We start from the raw sequence: 21,590 nt of genomic DNA on the forward strand, positions 1-21,590 counted from the left end.
CATACAAAAATATTGCTCTCACCATCAATAATTAAAAAAACAGGAGACAGAGCCCCAGAGGCCTGTGGGAAGGCAACCAAACCAACTGATAATAGAATAGTTTCAGGTTAAGAAAGTATGCTGTTGTCTGAGTGTATGGCAGCCTCCAGAGGGATAAATACAGAGATCTTCGCCAAAGTAGGAGTTAGGGTTTATTAAAGTGCTTCAGTGGACCCCATACCCTCAATCCTATGGTGGCATTTGGATTCTGAATGAAAGTTGTCAACCTCCCTGTATTCCTTATCCTAAAGGTGCTTCTCAGTTGTGTTATACTTTCTTGGTGGGGCATCTACGGAAGACCTGGCCGATGCCGTGACAGTCTCAGACAAAGTATCCAGCTTTTTGTTTATGAAATAATTTTACAGACATTTAGCATTCTGCTTTACGTCCTTATCAAACAGGCACAGCAGGGAAAAGAGGAGATGTTGTGCCCCATCCCCAGGCAAAATAAACACTGGGTGTGAAAATCCTTGTGTGGAATTTGTTTTCCATAGGTAATGCAATTATTGGCTTAGACACTAACGTATAGTGCTTCTGATACTTACAAAACTCATGTGGAAAAATACAGCAAGAATTTCCTCAGGGGAATAGTTATCTGCTTGATGCAGAAGCCAGAACTAATAATGGATGGCTAGAGAAATGCACATTAATGTGCTCAGGAACTGTAGCAGGAAAGACTGAAACATGATATGGGCAGGTGTCTCTCTTATACTACAACTGTGCAGAAACCCATTTGGGAGGGCAGGCACCCACCCAGCCTAAAAAAGAAAGGGTACTAAACTCTGGAGATCAAGGCAGATGTCAGACCTTATACACCAGATATCCCACATATGAAGATTACTGCAAAAGTGAACAATATGATGAACATTATATAGTCAATACAGATCAATGGATTTTTTTTCAGTTTTGTGTAGGAGGCATTTACTTATATTACTTATATTATTTTACAAAGTCTGTTCTTGGGTCATGAACACCACTCTGAGTATATGAAAATGTCTGTGTTAACAAAAGAAATCAGGGGAAAGGCATCATGGTGGTAGGGATGCAGAATGAGTCTGGAGAAAGGGACCAGTGGACAAATGCCAGGACAAAAGGGGGGCAGTTTGAAAAGGATTTGTCTGCCTTTAAGGAAGATAAAGCAGAAGGACCCCATGGATTACTCATCAGAGCTGTCAAGAATCAGGATATCCTGATACAGATATCCTACAGATCACTAGTCAGTACCAAAGTGTCTTAGGATTGAAGGAGAGCAAATATGACGGTCCTGTGCATTAGAAGAGGCATGAAAAGACTGGGGAAATGCATACCTAATGGCTTAACAGCAGAGTAAGGAATGGCTTGGAGACCATTCAGAAAGGAAGGCTGGTATATTCCTAGAGGACAACAACTTCCAACAATGGTTCATGAATAGAAAGCAACAACAGTCAAACGTGATCTACTTTTATGAGTGGTCTACAGACAAATTTAACAGGCAAGTACTTTTAGCTTTGGTTTACCTGAACTTAATCAAGGCCTTTGACTTCATCCCACACAAGTGGCTAAGAGAACAATTGGAGGACCTGCAGGTAGGACTTACAATGATGTACTGGTGGTTATAGATAAATAGTAGGACACAGAGTGTTGTGGCGAGACAGATGACATAAAAAAATGAAGAAAGTGACTACTGGACTACCACAGAGGTCTGTCCTGGGTCCAGTGATCATCAGCCCCCTTTTTCACATGGGGTCAACATGTCATGTCAACTGCTGCCATCTCTTTCAATACAGTGCCACCTTCCTGACTGGCATCGGTCTTCTCTCACACAATCCAGTCATCTCTTTGCTGGATGCTATTGTTTACTCTTGCCTTCTTCCTGTTTTTCCCAAATCTTTTTCAATATATTGTCTTCTGCTTTTCTGCATATGTGCCTGAACCACTGTAATCTGCTCTCTCTGACCTTATCTGCAATTGGAGATACTTTAACTTCTGCTGTTATTCCCACATTTCTTTGTCTGCCCCACAATGTGCATCCTATCACCCATCTCAATTACTTCATCTCCATCATCCAGCTTTCTCAGCTACTCTACCTTTGTGGCCCAGGTTTTTGTACATACAGTATTACTGGTTGCAAAACTGTTTTGCACACCTTACTCTTCACTATCTTTGACATTCTACTGTCACACACTACCCCTGACATTCTGTACCACTTGGATGCAGCACCTCTGATTCAAACTTTGACCTCTTCATTCAGACTTCCCTTGTCCTCAACCACCCCTCCTAAATATCTGAAGCTGTTAACCCATTACACTATTTCCCAATCTATCTCAATTCTCAGTTTCTTCTGAATTCCCCATGTGCTTCCATTATGACTGTCTTATCTGTGTTCAGTTTCAGCTGTGTTTGCCTTCAGCTTTGCATTCCATTTCCCTATCATGGGCTTCTTGCTCAGAGTTTTCCTGAAAAACTACATGGTCTGCACACATAGACTTTGATGTTCTGTACCCTCCAACTAGTTTGCTAATGTAGTCTATCACCAGTATGAACAGAAGTGGGTTCTTAGCCTCACTTCCACTAGCAACCTTTCTGTGAGACTGAACACTTTGTAATTGTGTCACTAGGTCCTTGTATATAGTCTGCACTAATTCTACCAATGTTTCTGGGACTTCAAACCATCACCAGACTGCCAAAATCAACTTTCTTGAGACCTTGTCATATGCTTTTGCAAATTCTTTGAATGTCCAGTTGGATTATTTCCACTTTTCCAGCTTCTTCTCAACTGTCTGTCACACAGCAAACATTGGGTCGATTGTGCTGCATCCTGATCTGAATCTGAACTGCTCATCTCACATCTTACTTTCTACTACTCTGCGTATTCGCATATCAATCATCCTCTCCAGAACTTTCATGCAGTGTGATGGGATCTGATACCTCTAGACTGCCCACTGTTTTGAATGTCCCCTTTGTTCTTGAACACTGGCACTAGTACACTTATTCTCCAGTCATCTGGGATACGCTTTTCTCTCCATACTGTAATGAGTACCCTCAGGAGTGATTTCTCCCATAACTCACCCAGCATCTTAATCATATCTGTTGTGACCTCATCTGAGTCTGCTGATTTTCATGAATTAACTTTCCTTAGTGCTGTTCTTACTTCTTCTAGGATGGGCACCTCTTCTTCTTTCATTGTACGTTGTGTCTGGGCCAGTACAACTTCTATGGGTCTCTCTTCACTCAGAAGCTGCTGACAGACTCCTTCCATCTCCCTTTGATTTCCTATTGACTGGTGAGCAGATTTTTACTGCCATCACTTATGAAAGGTGTCTGCTTACTACTTTATTTACCTTTCTGTGTTTGCCTTGTAACCTGAAAGAGGTTCTTTGTGCCATCTACTGAATCATCTTCCAGATGCTGGTAGAGTGTCACTGATGCCATGTTCTTTGTAATTGTAACTGCTCTTAACCTCTGGGTCAAGTCTACTTCTGTATACTGTCTTAGACAGATCTGATGGAAGAGAGAACAGGATAATCCTCTTCACTGCTAGTACAAAGATAGCTGAATCAGTGAGCCCTGGGCGAAAACTCTGAGGAATGATTTGGAAAAACTGGCCCAGTGAGTAGATGGGTAACCATTAAGGTTCAGTATAAACAAATGTAAAATACTACACTTGGCCCATCATCTTACGATGTATCAACTGAGGGAAATGGAAATGAGGGTAATAGATGAAGTAAAGGATCTGGAGATATTCACACATGGAATAACTCACCAGGAGACAAGTGACAGTGTAGTAACACACAGAGAAATACAGGCTGCATCACCAGGGTGACAGACTCCAGAAGCAAAGAAAGTAAAACTTTCACGACATATGTTCTTGCTCAGGCCACATCCTGAACCTCATATGCACTTCTGGAGTCCAGACTAGGAAAGAAGGAACATCAGCTGCTGGTAGGACTCTTGATAAATTTACCACAAAGCTATGTGAGGTGGAGGGGGAAAGTTATGGCCAGTGATTAGACTAACTAGAACACTTTTCTTTACAGACTAGAAGAGATAGGGGAATATGATGATGATGCACAATAATATGTTAGGGAGAAGTGAAGGGGTCATGCAGAACAGAAAGGGCAATGTGGAAAGGATGAGTTTCTGTGTTTGCCCATACCTTACTTGGATAGAAGGAAGTTTCTCTGTTCATTGTGAGAGAGGAAGCTTTGAGCAGCCTATCAGCCCCTGGAAGAGTGGTTTCAGTCCAGAAATTAGTAGTTTACTTGGCCATTTTGAGCTAGTTTCTATCTCTTTCATTTCCCTGCTGTAAAACCCACATTTGCAAGGTTTTTGCACTAGTATACAGCTCAGCAAGCTCTTGCCTGGTGCCCTGCAGAGTTCTACAGCAGCAGAGAGACAAAAGAGAGACTTTGGAGTGATTAAGTATCATTTTTCTGCATTTTCTTGCTGCCTTTATCTAATTCCACCTAAAATGCTGATTTTCTACAGTTTCTGTGATTTAAAAAGCTTGTTTCAGCTACATATTGTACTTATTTTACTGCCTGCACTTTAACAAAGTCATTTTTGTGTTTAAATTACCTGTTTAAATGTTGTAGGCTACACACTCAAGTGTGATAGCCATTTCTGTGCATTTAAAGAGTTTTTTTGATTGTATCTGCTTTATTTTCTGAAAAAAAAAAAAAAAAAAATAAAAACATATGCTTGTTTTCCCACCTTTCTAAGCTAGTATAGTCCAGTTTTCAGGTTAGTGTTGAATTCAGGGCTGTGTTACAAGTTTCTGTGTTTGCCCATACCTTACGTGGATAGAAGGAAGTTTCTCTGTTCACTGTGAGAGAGGGAGCTTTGAGCAGCCTATCTGTCCCTGGAGGAGTGGTTTCAGCCCAGAAAGTTGTAGTTTATTGGCCATTTTGGGCTAATTTCTATCACTTTCATTTCCCTGCTATAAAACCCACATTTGCACAGTTTTGCGTGCTGGGAAGCGCAGGTTAGCTTGGGTATAACTATTCCTGGCTCCACAAAGTCTACTCTTCAATTTTTCCCTTGGAACTAGACAAACTTATTTATTTTATTTATTTATTTTATTTTACATTTGTTAACCGGGAGAGTCCGACTGGATACATGTCCATTTTCAGCGGAGGCCCGGGGAGAAAAGCTCCAAGTACATAACAGACATATGAACATTGTTAATGCAAAAAAAGGAAGATAGTTGAGTTCTAAATACAATATAAAGATACATCACATCTTGGGAAAAAAAAAAACAACAGCAGCATATAAAAAAAACATAGTTCAGAGGCAAACAAACTTTCAACTTAAGCACTCAAACCATTCACTTCTCATCCTGGCACTTGCTCAAAACTCATAGCAAGCACTAATAAACCTTAGCACTAGACCCCCCCTATACTGTAGAGAAGGACAAGGCTCTCTATTCGACCTTACCAGCCAATCAGTAAAATAGTTCACTGTACCTATCCAGGCATGTCTAAAGGGCAGTTTCAGGTGTACTCTCTGGCCCAACTGGTGAATCTGGGCATTTTGAGGCATTGTTACAATTGCCTCATGTACAAAGACAACCCTCTCCTCCTTCCACCAAACACTAATACATGCAAGACATGCAATTATACAGCCAAACTGGAGGTTACGTTCTCTCAACCCAAGACTGGACTAGGCAGTCAAGAGGAGAAGGGAATTACTTGCATCACACCACCAGTCTCACATAGAACTATGAAACCAGCACCAGCAAAAAAAACACATAAATACATGAAAACATACTCAAGGGCTCTAAATAAAAATCTGCAAAAGACACAGAGACCTCCAAAGCAGACATCCAAGCAACCTCCACCCCCCAACACAAACCATGAAACACATACTTCACAAAACCAGTGTGCCATGCAATCACAGCCCTTAAGGCAAAATAACATACCCAACACACTAGTAATAGGTGACTCTATAGTCAGGCACACTGACGTCCCACTCACTAGGCTGAACAAGGAGAAGGTTACTGTTAGCTGCCTGTTGGGTGCAAGGATCCACCACATAACACAAGCACTCAGGTCACTCCAGAACAATTAGAAGTATGATTCTGTCATTGTTCATGCTGGTGTGAATGGCCTGAGCCATACCTCCCTGGACTACATGAAAAGAGACATGGAGGAGCTCTCTGATCACGTAGCCCAGGCCGGTATGACCCTGACCCTGAGTAGCATCCTGCCCTCACCAAGAATGATATCACGGTATAGAGAAGAAATTATTAATTTCAACAATTGGCTAAGCTTCTGGTGTCACTCAAAGGGGATCCAGTGTCTGTCAGCCTGGGATGATATGCTCAACAAGCCATGCTGCTTCGCTAAAGACGGCTTGCACCTGTCACCCTTAGGCTTTTGAATACTGGCCATGGCTCTTGCCACCTCCATAGTGCCTTTTTTAGGCAAGGCTCAAAAGACAAACCCACCGCCATAAATAGCACAAGTAACAAAAAACTGAGGGTAATGCTACTCAATGCCAGAAGTCTAAACCTCAAAATGCATGCACTCGAGGCACTCCTCAGTATGGAGAAAATCGATATATGTGCAGTAACAGAAACCTGGTTTAAGGCTCCAGAGAGCACCCCAGCACTACCAGGCTACAACACATACCATATATTTTGGCCACAAATCCCGGACCGAAATACAAAAGGCGGGGGAGTATCCATATTCATCAAGGATACCCACACTTCCAGGTTAGTGACTCAGCAAGATGCTTCAGAGATCATCCACGTGCAACTAACAATGGGCAAAACTGCTATTTAAATTATAGTTTGCTACAGATCACCCACTATGTCCCAGGACCCCCACTCCGCATTCCTGGAAACACTGGGAAACATAAAGGTCCTACCAAACACCCTGATATTGGATGATTTCAATTACCCAAACATTAACTGGGAGAACTACTCAAGTACAAACTCCCTTGCCCAACATTTCCTAGAATTTATAAACTCAAACACCCTGGATCAACTGGTCAACACCCCTACCAGAGGTGACAACATATTGGACCTAGTCATCACCAACATGGGCGACCGGTGTTCCACACTAGAGGTCAACCCCTCGCTCTTTAGATATGACCATAAACTAATCACTCTGGATATCCACATTCTGCCACCACCCTTGGTCAAAAAAAACACCATGAAAAACTTTTCAAAAGCAAACTTCACGTTACTTAAGACCGAAGTGGGAAGTTTCAAAGCCCCCCATGCTAAAAGATAACGCTGTCTAAGCTGCAAAATCCTTTACTAATGCACTCCCCGGGAACCTACAAGAATGCATGGATCATGCTATCCCAAACAAAATCAAGACTCACTCCTCCAAGAAAAGAAAACCAGTCTGGTGGACTCCTGCCATAAACAAGATATACAATAGAAGGAGGAAACTAGTACAGAAAAGAGTAAAATCCCAAGAAGGGAAGACATCCCTGATCAGTATCAGCAAAAAACTACATTCCCTCATAAAATCATCCCAGGCAAGCTTCGAAAGAAAAATTGCTATTGACTCCAAAGATAACCACAAGGCATTATTTAGCTATGTCAAGAATCTAAGTGGCAATTCTCAGATCTGCTTGGAGTTAGTGCAGAATGGCACAAAATATACTGAACCGACCGATATAGCCAACATCCTGTCAGACAGGTTCAGTGCAAACTTCACCCCCCTCTCACCCCCAAAAGGGCCCATAACTATACCAGAAGAATGTAGTGCCCCTGAAATCACAGACACTCAGGTTAAAACAGCCCTCTCCAAAGCCAAAAACACAGCATCAATGGGACCAGATGGTCTCCCAGGCTGCGTCCTACATGAGCTCAAAGATGAACTAACCCCTCACCTAAACACATTGTTTAAACTTAGCCTCTCCACAGGCTACATGCCCACAGAGTGGCACACAGCAATGATTATTCCACTCCACAAAGGTGGAGCCACAATGGACCCCAGGAACTATTGCCCTATAAGCCTGACTAGCTTGGTTTGCAAAGCTATGGAATGCATCGTCATGGATCTCATTAACAGAGACATTGGAAACCTCCAAAAACTGGACCCTACCCAGTTCGGCTTTGTTAAGGGCAGATAATGCCTCCTAAACCTGGTGGACTTCTTTGAGACAGTTACCAAGGCTATAGACGAGGGAAAGGTGGTCCACACAGCCTACCTAGACTTCGCAAAGGCCTTCGACACCATTCCCCTCTCAGGTATTATAGACAAGTTCACCAGTCTGAACATAAACCCCTACGTTGCGAGATGGGTTGCCAACTGGCTCACGGACTGAACCCACATGGTAAGAGTTGAGGGAGCTAGGTCTGACTCTAAACAGGTTACAACTGGCATTTCCCAGGGCTCAGTCTTAGGACCCCTCCTGTTCGGCATATACTTTTCAGAGATACAGGCATGCACAGGAGGACTATGGCTGACCATGTTCATAGATGATTGCAAACTAGGGGCTATAATTGACTCTCTGGCTGACACAGACATCCTCCAAAAGGGTCTCACTGAGACAGATACCTGATGTCAAAACCATGGCCTCAAGCTAAATGCCAAAAAGTGAATAGTCATCCCCTTTGGAAAAAACAAAGTACCCAGAAACTACCACATAGGTGGTAGCCCCCTAAATACAGACGATGTAATAATGGATCTGGGGACCCAAGTAGATAGTAACCTCTCCTTTGATAATCACATTGCCAAAGTGGTTAGAAAATCCTTCTATGTGGCCCACCTACTCACAAAAGGGTTTGCATCCAGATTGAAAGAGGATATTTGGGCCCCTCTATGCATCACTCATCAGACCCATCATAGAGTACAATGCCCCATTTGAGATGTACCTTACAAGACACCTGCAACAACTGGAAAGACCACAGAAGTACCTCACAGAGAGGATCACTGGCCTCAGGCAGATGCCCTATGCAGCTCGACTGAAGAAACTCCAGCTGTACTTGGTTGCATACCGCCTACTCAGAGGTGATCTCTGCCTGACATACGAGGTAATGTCCAACCCAGAATTCATGGATGTGCTCCACCTAAAGAAAACCATATCCCTCCAAGCCACACGCTCCAGGGATCTAAACCTCACCACAACAATAAATAGGACGTGCTGGAGGAATAGATTCCTGTCCCAGAGACTTCCCGTGCTCTGGAACAAGATTCCAATCTACATTAGGCAGAGCTGCTCGCTAACCCTCTTCAAGAGAAACCTTGACGAGTGGATGGGAAACAGAAAGTTTACCCCAGGGATCACTTCAATGGCTCTGCTGGACAGAGGCACAGGGAACTAATCTAAGGGGGCGGTGAAAGCCAACACATTCTGGCTAGGCTTATAAATGCCTTTGGGCAGATAGCCTAGTACCAACCTATGAGATATGCAACATATTATAGAGACTAAACTACTCCATCCATCCATCCATCCATCCATCCATCCATCCATCCATCCATCCACAACCCCTTGTTTCCCATTTTAGCACATGGGGTTAGGGTGTCACTTTAAAATTGACAATCATCTATAGCCAAAGTTTACACCACTGCGTGGCTAGCCATGCCACAGTTCTTTTTCTATACCACACACACACATATACACTCACACCTATTACCAGTTTATAGAGTCTAATCCACCTACTGCATGTCTTTGGAATGTGGGAGGAAGCCCATGTGAACACAAGGAGGACAGGCAGACTCTGCACTGAAGGCACTCCAGCCGAAAATCGAACCGGGAACCTCTTGCTGTTAGGCAACAAAGCTAAAATACTCCACCTGCTTTGAAATTATTCTTCACAGACAGATTTGTGAACCTATGGAAAGGACTACTACAACAGATGATGAAGAGGGAATCCACAGAGGTATTCAGGAGTGAATGGGAGTTGTGGAGAAATAATAAGGGAAAAGTTAGTGATAGAAGGTTGTAGAAAGTTAAATACACAAAAAGCACAGACAAGATAGACTTAATGTCTTTATCTGCTATCAAGCTAATATATTCTATTGATCTACCATCGAGATAATGTAATCTAATGTAATGCAGTGCAAAGTAATCCTTTTTTTTTCAATCACATGGTTGTTTTGGTGTATCCTAACCACTGCTGTAAAATCAGACTCTTAAAATGCATGAATGTGGGGAGCACATACAAAAGCTCAAGGATGCTTGAACATGCACAGAGTGCTGTAACATAAAAGCAGAAAAAATTAAAACTAAGAACCACGGGAATGAAAATCACCTTCTTGGTCTAATCCAACAACTGTCAGATATGCAGCACAGCTGCAGAAAATAACTGGTTTACAGTCCCCACAGCTCCACCCATGTGTAAGGACACATACTACATATAGCCCACTTGCAATACTAGTATTGACATACAGGTGGAGCTGACACTCCACATAGCTTGCCAATACCACAGGGCCAACTGTATGGTAGTTGTAACACTATACCCATGACAGGTAAAACTTTGTTATGCATACAGTGTTACACTGCAAATACACAAGGAAGGCATGCTGTGGTGCCACATTACTAAAATCACATTTTGAACTTATAAACAATAAGAAGTTTGGCACCATTCCTTGTGTATGAGGAAGGCAGCTCCTAAACTAAACTGTCTGCTGCACATGTGCACAGTCAGAGAAACAGCTAGGGTGGGGCAAAGGAGGCAGCCATCCTGGGTGTTGTGTGTAAGGGGTGAGATTGGCAGATACCAATCAATTGGTACAGCAGTACCTGCATTTATTTCCATACTAGCATTTCTGAATTTCAGTACAGAAATGAATGCTGATACTGCTTTTCCAGTCAAGACCAAATCACTTCATCACTTCATGTGTTGTACAAGTTGTAGCAAGCTTCATGCTACAAATGAAGCAAGTGATTTGCTACAATTTCTGTTTTTTTTTTTTTTTTTGCTGTTCATCTTAGAGTTGAGGTATAAAGAAACACACCTGGCTTGTCATGGAGTGAGGAGTGCCAGATCAGAGTGGGAGAATGGACCTTTCTTTTTTTTTTTTATTTTTGCTTCTCATCTCGCAGATGAAGGATGCAGATTGGGAAGAATGGACTGGACTTGCTCATTAGGTGAGGAACACCAGATTGGGGAACAGAATTTTTTTTCCTCATCAGCATAGAATTGAGAGGCCCCAGATCAGGTCAGGGAATGGCACAGTGAACTAGATGAGCAAGCTGCAACTGTGGCACTGTCCACATCCGGCATGTCCCCTCCCCCATTCCTTACTCCTTCTGTCTGAGACCAATGTCACCTTTATGTCAGACCTGATATTGCAGATATTATGGCTGTCACCCATCTCATGCCTAATTACAAGCGGAGCACTTCACTACTCCACATAGCGATTTACTTCAATGGGCTACTCCATTGCTAGAACTTTTTACACTGTCATTCAATAACAGTTTAAAATGTAAGTGTTGTAGCCCAGTGAGCCTGATTTCCCATTCTGGAATATGGCACAGAGCTTTGCCAGCCCTCATTAACTTCCAGTGTTTAGAATCCCACTAGCTGGCTGAATTCCTTATTTTTGCTTAAGCCTAGCAATTCAGTTTTCTTCTTAAGTCATGAAAAAGTATGCCGTTTGAAAGCATTTAACGGCCTGTATACCTGAGTAGGCTATACTCTGTTAAATGTATGCAAGTTGTTATACAATTCCTTAAATCCTTAATGCTGCCACTGAAATCATTGTGGCTACGAAATATCTTATACCACTAGTAAAACTTCCTGGGTCTGGATGTTACAGATTGAATCCATGTTGTTACCATGGTCCCATCTGTTCCAAATGGACAGAGATGCACAAATATGAAGGACATCCCCTGCAGTTCAGCCTCCCAAAATAAAATGGAAATGCAATGTGGAACACAGTTCTAGTTCAAATAAAACAACATGGTTTAAGATGTAGAATTTTAGTGGGTTCGTTTTTCAAACTGCAGTGGTAAGCGCCTTTCATGTGGTCAAAGGATCAAAAGTATTCCAGTCATTTTTTTATAACATATATACCTTAGGAGAAAAAAAAAAGAATACTTACCATTTCCTAAGATTGTGAGATCATGTGTACGAAAACTGTCTTGTACACTTGAAAGTGTAACCGTCATGTAGGCAAGTAAATGGTACTTGGGGCCACTGAAAAAGAGTTACAGAAAGGACAATCAACTTTCAGCATATACAAAACAGCCTGTTAACAAGCATTCAACCAGTTAAATAAAAGGAATAAAAAGTAAATGCAGCCAAACATAAATAATAAAAATGACCACAACAGAATGGCTTGGATTCAGAGTAAAGCATATAGTGCAAAACAGCATAGGTAGCAGTCATGTGTAGGATATTGTCTATTCAAAGAAACAAACTGCATGACAAAGTATACTGTGTATGCAAATGAGTGTACAGAGACATAATAATGAGGAATCCTAAACAAATGAGGCACATGGAATATGCAAATAAAGGAATCCAAACTGGTAGACTGATTCAGGGATGTATAAAATAATGGTACTGCACAGGTGTTCTTGCACATTATGAATGCCCAAAACACACATGTCGTATAAAGACCCAGCCAGAAACTACTGGACTAACAGGCAAAATGTAGGGAGATAACTCGACCAACAACAATGGAAAAGACAATACATATAAACAATGTATATAATATATAAATATAATATATAAATATAATATAGTTCAACCCCCACTTTCCATGAACTTTTATGGCAATGCAGGTTGAATGTCATTAATCAAACAGGCCTAAATGATATCATTTCCCTTCACTCTATTTTAAGTATGCAATTTGTTATAACAGGATACAGCATTTTTAACGTCCAGTTTATGGAATCACTTTTCATGGAATTAAGTCCGTATGAAATTTGTTTATTGACATTTTTATCTTTGTTTTTAACAATCTTCTCCTTCTCTATGGAGTAGGAAATGCCACATTCAGTACCCTACCCTACTTTCTTCATGTGGATTCATTTGATACTTGTAATTTGCTCAAGGTCATACAGTAGACAAATGAGATATAAGAGAATCAAACCATGTGCCAGAGGAAGTACATCTCACAGCATTACCCCTCTGTGCCAGCTGTCAGACATTTTCTCTGGGTTTCTACCGGTACATGGCATAAGTGCAAATTTTCATTCTAAATCTTAGTAATTTTTTATGCTATAAAAATTGATTGAATTATACATTCCTTGACGGTTGATGGGATCTTCCTCTGTTTGCAATGAATTTTCTACTCAGTTAACTTAAGCCTGGCATAGGCTAGCATTTGTTTTTGAGCTCAGTCTAAAATTTAAGATTTTTTTCTCTTAGAGAAAGTGCATCTTGGTGTAACTTGCCTTCAAAGTTGCTCAGGTGTGTTTCAGTTTGTATTTTTGCAGTTATTTCATCTTTAAGCAATAATCCATGACTGTACATGGTTATATCAGGATTCACCCATGGCTAGTGTGGTTTGATCACAAGGGCAAAGCCCGAATGATTAAACAAAGTCAGCTGTGGGTAAATCCTGACATACCCACAAACAGGAGTGGATTATTGCTATTATACAATCACATAGTTGGGGGCTGGTACAATAGTTAAGGCATTTACCTCACAGACACAAGGTTTTATTATTTTGAAAGGGAAGTTGGCTAGGCTTAAATTGGCCTACAAGGGCAGCTGGCCTAGTACATATCTATGATTATTTAAGAAAGAAATTGCTTACCTTTCTTAAATAATGTATTTATATAAGGGCACTTCATTCTTCCGCATTGTCTTTGCTATACTGATGTTCTGTGCATGCATATGGGACTTACATTCCCATGCTTGTATAGCATATCATGCAGGACAAGCAATGGAGAAAACAGAATCTGTGCTGCTGTTTTTATTTTAACTATTAAAAAAGAATATCGATTTACAAAAGACAATGCAACTATACAAGTAAAATCAAGTAGGTTTCTATGTGTTTAGTTTTGCAGAACATGCATCTTTTTTTTTTATATTTTGCTCTGTCCCTTCGCATATGGCAACAGCAAGTCCGGCTGCTCAGAGGCTGGACTTTTTTCTATTGGTATATGTTCAATTTACAACAGGCATTCTGACTGAGCTGTCAATCAGTGTGTTCATTTATGAATAGTAATGATCTTTTATTGTATAATTAAATGCACCTCAAGTCACAAAATACATTATCTCATCCTCGTCTAATCTTTCTACAGTCTGTTTCTATATTGATTCATGTTATATTTTCATAGTAAATTGCATATGTTCATTATCTGATTTATAACTATGTTTGACATACATTACATTTAAGCCTCTCTAACTACACTTTCTGGAACTTTTCTTTCAGAGACATCATTGAAAATGGGCAGTGTCCATACAGACTTTCCCGATCATCAAATGTTTCTTGACATTCCTGTTTCAAGCTGCATTCGGGAACTACAGAGTAACAGAACTTTGACTCTGCAAAGGTTTGTGGCCAAAGTGGAAGGAAATAAATGCAGCAGTGAATATTGTTACACAGCAAAATAGTTCTGAAGCCACAGAAACTCAAATGGTTTATGACCCTAATTGAAGGGAAAGATAGAAGAGCTAAAAACACATTGCTATATGAATTTTGACTAAAATCAAAAACCTTAAAATATGATGTTCAATACATTATAAGGGTTAATATCTAGAGATTTTATCCAAACCCAACATACTGCATACTGACATACCTTAGAATTCTAACAGAAATGGAAAAACGTTTAAGTGATATCTTATTTATATGTGGCAACTTAGTGATCACTTTGTATAGAATAAAATACAGTCCTAACTAGAGAAGGAAGTGCTGTATTTGAAATATAGTTATTCTTCTGTTAGATATGCTAAGTAATGCATATGACAGAATGTATTTATGCATATATGCATGGGCTCTGTGCAGCTTTTACAGCTAAAATTTTGATAGAAGACAACGCTGGCCACCAAACAAGCAATCAAAAAATGGACATCTGGTGGTGTCCTTTGCCTCTTTGGTAAATGATGCTCATGTATTTTAAAATACCAAACAGTGTCTTTACCAGAACAACTCTCCTTAAAACCTCAGTAAGTGGCTGTCTTCATCTACACACTCTGTTCTTTATATACCTAAGACCCCCTACTAAGCATTTTCAAACATTACAACAGCCAAAGACACACAAATCATTAACCGGCATCTTTCTGTTTTGGCTCCATGGCACAGAGGAAGGAAGCTCTGTTACACATACAACCCCAGATTCATTTGCAGCTTGTGCACTGGTGGAAGTAGGTGGCAGAGGATAGGAATAAAGCACTGATGCCAGCTTGCTTATCCTGACAGAAGGGAAGAGGTCTGTCTCATGGCAGCACTAGCAATTTAAATGACTGAAAAATGCATGGCATACAACGAATCAACAGGGAATGTGATCAGGCCTGATTATGCAGTAATATTCATATCTACGTATGAAGGGTGCCTAAAAGTAGATATTCTGAAACCTTAACACTGAGCTAAAAAATGAAATATCAAAATGTTGAACTTGTGGTAAATGTCACTTAAAAACAAGTGCAAAAATGGGTCCTGCAGGGGAATATTTTAAAATCAAAATAGCTACAGTAGCATAAATGTAGAGAGTACTACAAGACATAAAAAGACATAAAAATAAAATAAGCCTTCCTGATCTCAACATATGAGCATCACAGTACCTATGCTGATCTTTTTCAATGTGTTGTACTGTGAAATGCATGCAGTGTTGATGACATGAAGTTCTGTTACATATCGCACCAGTATTTTAACTGTAACAATGGTGATTTCCCTTTTCCAAACTGTCTTTTAACTTTTGCAGTAATATATATTTATTAAATACTTGATAAACCCTAATTATTGAGGCAAGAAAACTGGGCAGAACCAAAAATAATAGTGGAATAAAGGCCCAACAATAGAGAGAGATTTTAAATATTGTTCTTAAAAAAACTTAGAAAGTTGCTAGAATACTAGGTTTTGTATGAGCATACACTTTGTGAAGGACATGGAGTCTAAAACTCAAATGTATGTTATTATTTGGTCACTTCAATATCCAGTACACTTCAATATCCAGTGGTTTGCCAGAAAATCACAAATGTTATGAAGAAAAAAACAAAAATATGAGGCTAAAAACTGAACATTCTGTGAAAATCTGGACAGTTCAGAAGTGTAATGGGAATTCCAGAATTGTACCACCACTATCAGAAGATGACACAGTGAAATGCCAAATATGACACTGCAACTCTGCAAACCCAAGATTTTGAGGGAAAAAAATCATAAATAAGTAAGATGCTGGCTAAGGAATAACATTCGAGTCTCCATGATAAGACAGTTTGAAATGAGCTTACATGCTAAAATGTGGTCAGTACTTACTGAGAATGCGGTTGTTCACCTTGCTGACAGAAGTGGGAAGCACGCTCGTAAAAAGACTATGTTGTTACAACAGACCTATCTATGATAGCTAGAAAGTTGCTAAAATTCCCTAAGACCGCATAACTTCATTTGGAACACTTCAGAATTTCAATGTTTCTAATGAAAATGGGGCTCACAAATGTATCCAGAGGTCCTGACGCTGCTCTAAAGGGGGTGTTCTATTACTGAAATAGAAAGTATATTTGTGTTTGTGTATATATATATATATATATATATATATATATATATATATATATATATATATATATATATATATATATGGATCGTGGACTCAATGTAACACACGTTTCACCGAAACGTAAACCACCGAACACACTTTCGCAAAAGTGCATTTACTGAATATGCACTTTTGCCAGAAGCTAAGTAAGCAAATAGTTGTTTGCATATAGGTTTAGTTGTACATCAACATGTGGTGTAGATTGTATAACTAAACAAACTGTTGCTTAGATCGGGGTACAGTGGGGATAAGGGAATATTCCCTTTTCCCCACTGTAGTGCGATCTCGAAGTGAGAATATTAAAGTAGGGGGTTGTGGGGGGGGGCTGTGAGGGTGCAGACGGGCCTGTCCCCCTGCATAAATGTGAATAGTCTTTTTGTTTTTTTTTTTATTTTTTTTTTTGTTATTTTTGCAAAAGTGCATTTTTGATAAATGCACTTTCAGGAAAGTGGATTTGATGGTTTACATGTTTCGGTGAAACACACACACATATATATATATATATATATATATATATATATATATATATATATAGGGGTCCCCTTCACATGGCCGACATTTCAGAATGTCGAAGACCATACGGCTGAGACCATATGATGCCATGTGGAATTGGCATCTGCAAGCAGTGCAGAATGGACAGATTTCCATCTTCCACACTGTACTGCGATTTCAGAGTTGGCATATTTAAGTTCTGCTGGGTGATGGAGTGGACCCCCCACGATGGTTGTAGGTGGGCATAGCCCCCCCCCGCTTGCAGTGTGAAGGTAAGATTTTGTTGTGTTTTTATTTTTTTTTTTATTTTAGTATGGTCGACATTTTGAATGTCGATCATATGGTCTCGGCCACATGGTTTTCGACATTCTGAAATGTCGGCCATATCAAGTAGACCCATATATATACATATATATATATATATATATATATATATATATATATATATACATATATATATATATATATATATATATATATTTATGGATTTACTTACTTTTATCGAATGGCATTAATATCATAGGTTCATAGGTTGGTACTAGGCTATCGGCCCTAGGGTCTATACAAGCCTAGACATAACAATTCCCTGGATATTTCTTCCCATAGTATTTACTTCCCTGGACCCCTGTCTAGCAGGGTGACTGACGTGATCCCTGGGGTGAATTTCCTATCTCCCATCCAATTGTCAAGGTTCCTTTCGAAGAGGGCCAAGAAGGAGAAGGCGCTCTGCTTGACATGTAAGGGCAGTCTATTCCAGAGTCTGGGGAGTCTCTGGGTCAGGAACCTATCCCTCCAGCATGTTTTGTTCATTGTGATGACAAGGTGTAGATCCCTGGAGCATGTGGTTCTGAGGGATTGGGATTTCTTTAAGTGGAGCATGTCCAACAGCTCAGGGTTTGACATGGCCTTTTATGTTAAGCAGAGATCACCTCTGAGTAGACGATATGCCACAGAGTATAGCTGGAGTTTTTGTTAGATGGTCAGCATATGGCATCTGCTTTAGGCCTGTGATTCTTTTAGTGAGGTATTTCTGCGGCCCTTCCAGCTGTTGCAGATGTCTTGTAAGGTACATACCAAATGGGGCGTTGTACTCTATAATGGGTTTAAAGAGGGATGAGTACAGTGGGACAATGACCTCCTTTTTTCTGGATGAAAAGCCCTTAGTAATGAGGTGTGCCACATAGAAGGATTTTCTGACTGTTGTGGCAATGTGGTTATCGAAGATGAGACCACTGTCCACCTGTGTCCCTAAGTCTCTCATCACATTTTCGGTGTTTAGTGTCCTGCCACCTATGTGGTAATTCATGGGTACATGGTTTTTCCCAAAGCAGATAACTATACATTTCTTGGAATTAAGCTTGGGCCCATTGCTCTGGCACCAAGCATCTGTTTCTGTAAGGCCCTTTTGTAGAATATCCACATCATTTGGGGATTCAATAATGGCTCCCAGTTTGCAGTCATCTGCGAACTATGTTAGCCAAAGTCCCTTAGTGTTGGCCTGTGCTTCAGAGAAGTAGATGCCAAACAAGAGCAGTCCCAGGACTGAACCCTGAGGTACTCCGCTTGTCACTTGTCTGGAGCTGGATTTGGAGTCGGCTACTATTACAGTCTGGGTTCTGTCAGTAAGCCACTTGGCAACCCATTGAGTGACGTAGGGATTTATGCCCAGCTTAGTAAGTTTATCTGTGATTTCAGAGTGGGGGATGGTGTCGAAGGCCTTGGTGAGGTCCAGATAGGTTGTGTGAACTGCCTTACCCTCATCCACAGCTCTGGAGACTGATTCGAAGAAGTCAGTCAGGGTCAGGAGACAAGATCGGCCCTTCACAAACCCAAACTGGGTGGGGTCTAGTGTTTAAAGGTTGACAATGTCTTTGTTTAGAAGTTCCATGATAATGCGTTCCATGTCCTTGCAGATCAGGCTCGTCAGACTGATGGGACGGTAGTTCCCGGGATCCAAGGTGGATCCCCCCTTGTGGAGTGGGATAAGTGTAGCTCTGCGCCACTCAGTGGGCACAAGGCCTGAGGTGAGGCTATGATTAAACATGACACTTAGGTGAGGTGCCAGTTCATTTTGTAGTTCATGTAGTACACAGCCCGGGATGTCATCTGGTCCCATGGATGCTGTACTCTTAGCTTTGGAGACTGCGGTTTCTACCTGTGTGGCCATGATTACCAGAATTTGGTAATCTTTTGGTATTGAGATGGGCTCTTCGGGGGGTGAGGGGGGGGTGAAGTTGGCACTAAATCAATCTGCCAGGATACTGGCAATATCCTTGGGATCAGTATATTTAATGCCATTCTGTTGTAGCTCAGAGCAGATCTGAGTATTGCCATTTAGATTCTTGACATAACTATAGAATGCCTTGTGGTTGCCTTTGGAATCTTTGGCAATTTTATTTTTGTAACTAGCTTTTGAGGATTTTATGAGGGATATCAACTTCTTACTGAGCCTGGTAAGGAAGTTTTTTTGCATCCTGGGATTTTCTTCTTTTCTGCAACAGTTTCTTTCTTCTGTTGTATAGTTTGTTTATGGCAGGGGACCACCAGATTGGTTTCCTTTTTTTGGAGGAGAGCATCTTGGTTCTATTTGGGATGGCACAATTTATGCACGAGTGGATGTGCTCATACAGTGCCTTAGTGTAGGATTCAGCAGTCAAACTTTCAGCTCCTGTCTGCATGGGTGTCATGAAGTTTGTCGCTTTTGACTTGAGTAGCATGAAGTTGGCTTTGGAGAAGTTTTTTTACAGAGGTTTCCTTACTGGGGGGTGGGATGTGGCTGTCAAGGGTGATTTGCTTATGGTCAGACCTGACCAATGAGGGGGTGACCACTGGTGTGGAGCATCTATCTCCCATGTGGGTAATGACTAGGTCTAGGACATTGGAGCCCCTGGTGGGATAATGGATTAGTTGATCCAGGGTGTTGGAATTTATGAAGGTGTTGGTACCCAAGTAGTTTTCCCAGTTAATGGCAGGATAGTTGAAATCACCCAGTGTTAGGGTGTTTGTTTGTATCTTAGTATTTTCCAGTATGTTTAGAAAGGTGTAGTGAGAATCTTGGGGCATAGTGGGGTATCTGTAGCAAGCTACAGTTTGGATTGCAGTCGTACCTAGTGTTAGTTGCACCTGGAGAATTTCATATGCATTGTGTTGGGCAACTAGCCTGGAGGTGTGAATATCCTTGGTGAATATGGACACTCCTCCACCTTTAGTGTTTCGGTCTTGGTTTGTGTAAGAGTTGTAGCTTGGTATTGCAGGGGTGCTCTCTGGTGCCTTGAACCATGTCTCAGTTATTGCACAGATATCGATGTTCTCAATTTTTAGGAGTGTCTCAAGAGAGTGCATTTTGAGGTTTAGACTTCTAGCATTGAGTAGCATTACCTTCAGATTTTGCATGCTTGTATCTGTTATGGTGGTGGTTTTGTTCTTTGAGCCTTGCCTAAAAAAAGGCATTATAGGGGTGGCAAGAGCTTTAGCCAGTAACCTGAATCCCAGGGGTGACAGGTGCAGACCATCTCTGGCAAAGCATTGCTGTTTGTCGATCATGTCATCCCAGGCAGACAGATACTGGATCCCCTTTGAATGACACCAGAAGCTTAGCCAATTGCAAAGTCAATCATTTTGTCCTTATACTGTGGTATCATTCTGGGCAAAGGCAGGATGCTACTCAAGGCTAGGGTCATACCTGCCTGGGCCACATGATCTGAGAGCTCTTCCATGTCTCTTTTCATGTAGTCCAGGGAGGTACGTCTCAAGTCATTCACTCCAACATGGACAATGACAGAGTCGTATTTGTACTTGTTGTTTATGACTTGAGTGCATGTGTTATGTGGCGGATCCTGGCAGCCGACAGGCAGCTGACTGTAATTTTCTCCTTGTTCAACCTGGTGAGTGGGACATCAGTGTGCCTGACTATAGAGTCACCTATGACTAAAGTGTTGGGTACATTGTCTTGCCTTAGGGGCTGTTGTTGGGGTGGCACACTGGTGTTGTGAGCTATGTGTCACTTTGGTTGTGACTGGTGTTTGTTTGCGTTTCAGCTTCAGAGGTCCTTGTTGCTTGGGCAGGTTAATGTTAAGGGCCTCCCCATATGTGGGTTTAGTGTTGCTATGTGTGGGTGTTGATGGTGTGGGTTTTGAAGGGCTATGTGTTGCTTGAGGTGTAGTGCAGGTGTTAACTTTCTCCTCTTGATTGTCTAGCACAATCTTGGCTGGTGAGAGCTTTGCTCCCAGTTTGGCTATGTAAGTGCATCTCTTGCAGGTTGTAGTGTTGGGTGGTAGGAGGAGAGGGTTGTCTGTGTACATGAGGCAGTTGCTGCATTGCCTCAAAATGCCCATATTCACCAGGAGGACAGGAGAAATCACCGGAAGCTGACCCTTGGATATGCCTGTCTAGGTGCTTTTTTGTAAAGTACAAGAGCTATTTTCCCTTACCTTTGCAAGGTACTTTGCAATTATAGGCTGTTTAGTGCC

At 41.2% G+C, this 21,590-nt stretch overlaps 1 protein-coding gene across 4 annotated transcripts in view; it reads right to left on the reverse strand.

Annotated features, from left to right (window-relative positions):
- RTKN (rhotekin) overlaps nt 1–21,590 on the reverse strand; it is a 1,021,076-nt gene that overhangs the window by 251,524 nt on the left and 747,962 nt on the right. For all 4 annotated transcript variants that reach the window (XM_044064015.1, XM_044064017.1, XM_044064016.1 and 1 more), the window contains exon 7: nt 12,030–12,124. In XM_044064015.1, the coding sequence (XP_043919950.1) occupies nt 12,030–12,124 (95 nt within the window). The remainder of the gene's footprint in view (nt 1–12,029; nt 12,125–21,590) is intronic.

Source organism: Protopterus annectens, chromosome 2.part2 (assembly GCF_019279795.1).
Source record: "Protopterus annectens isolate FY-2018-M chromosome 2.part2, PAN1.0, whole genome shotgun sequence".
Classification (NCBI taxonomy): domain Eukaryota; kingdom Metazoa; phylum Chordata; order Ceratodontiformes; family Protopteridae; genus Protopterus; species Protopterus annectens.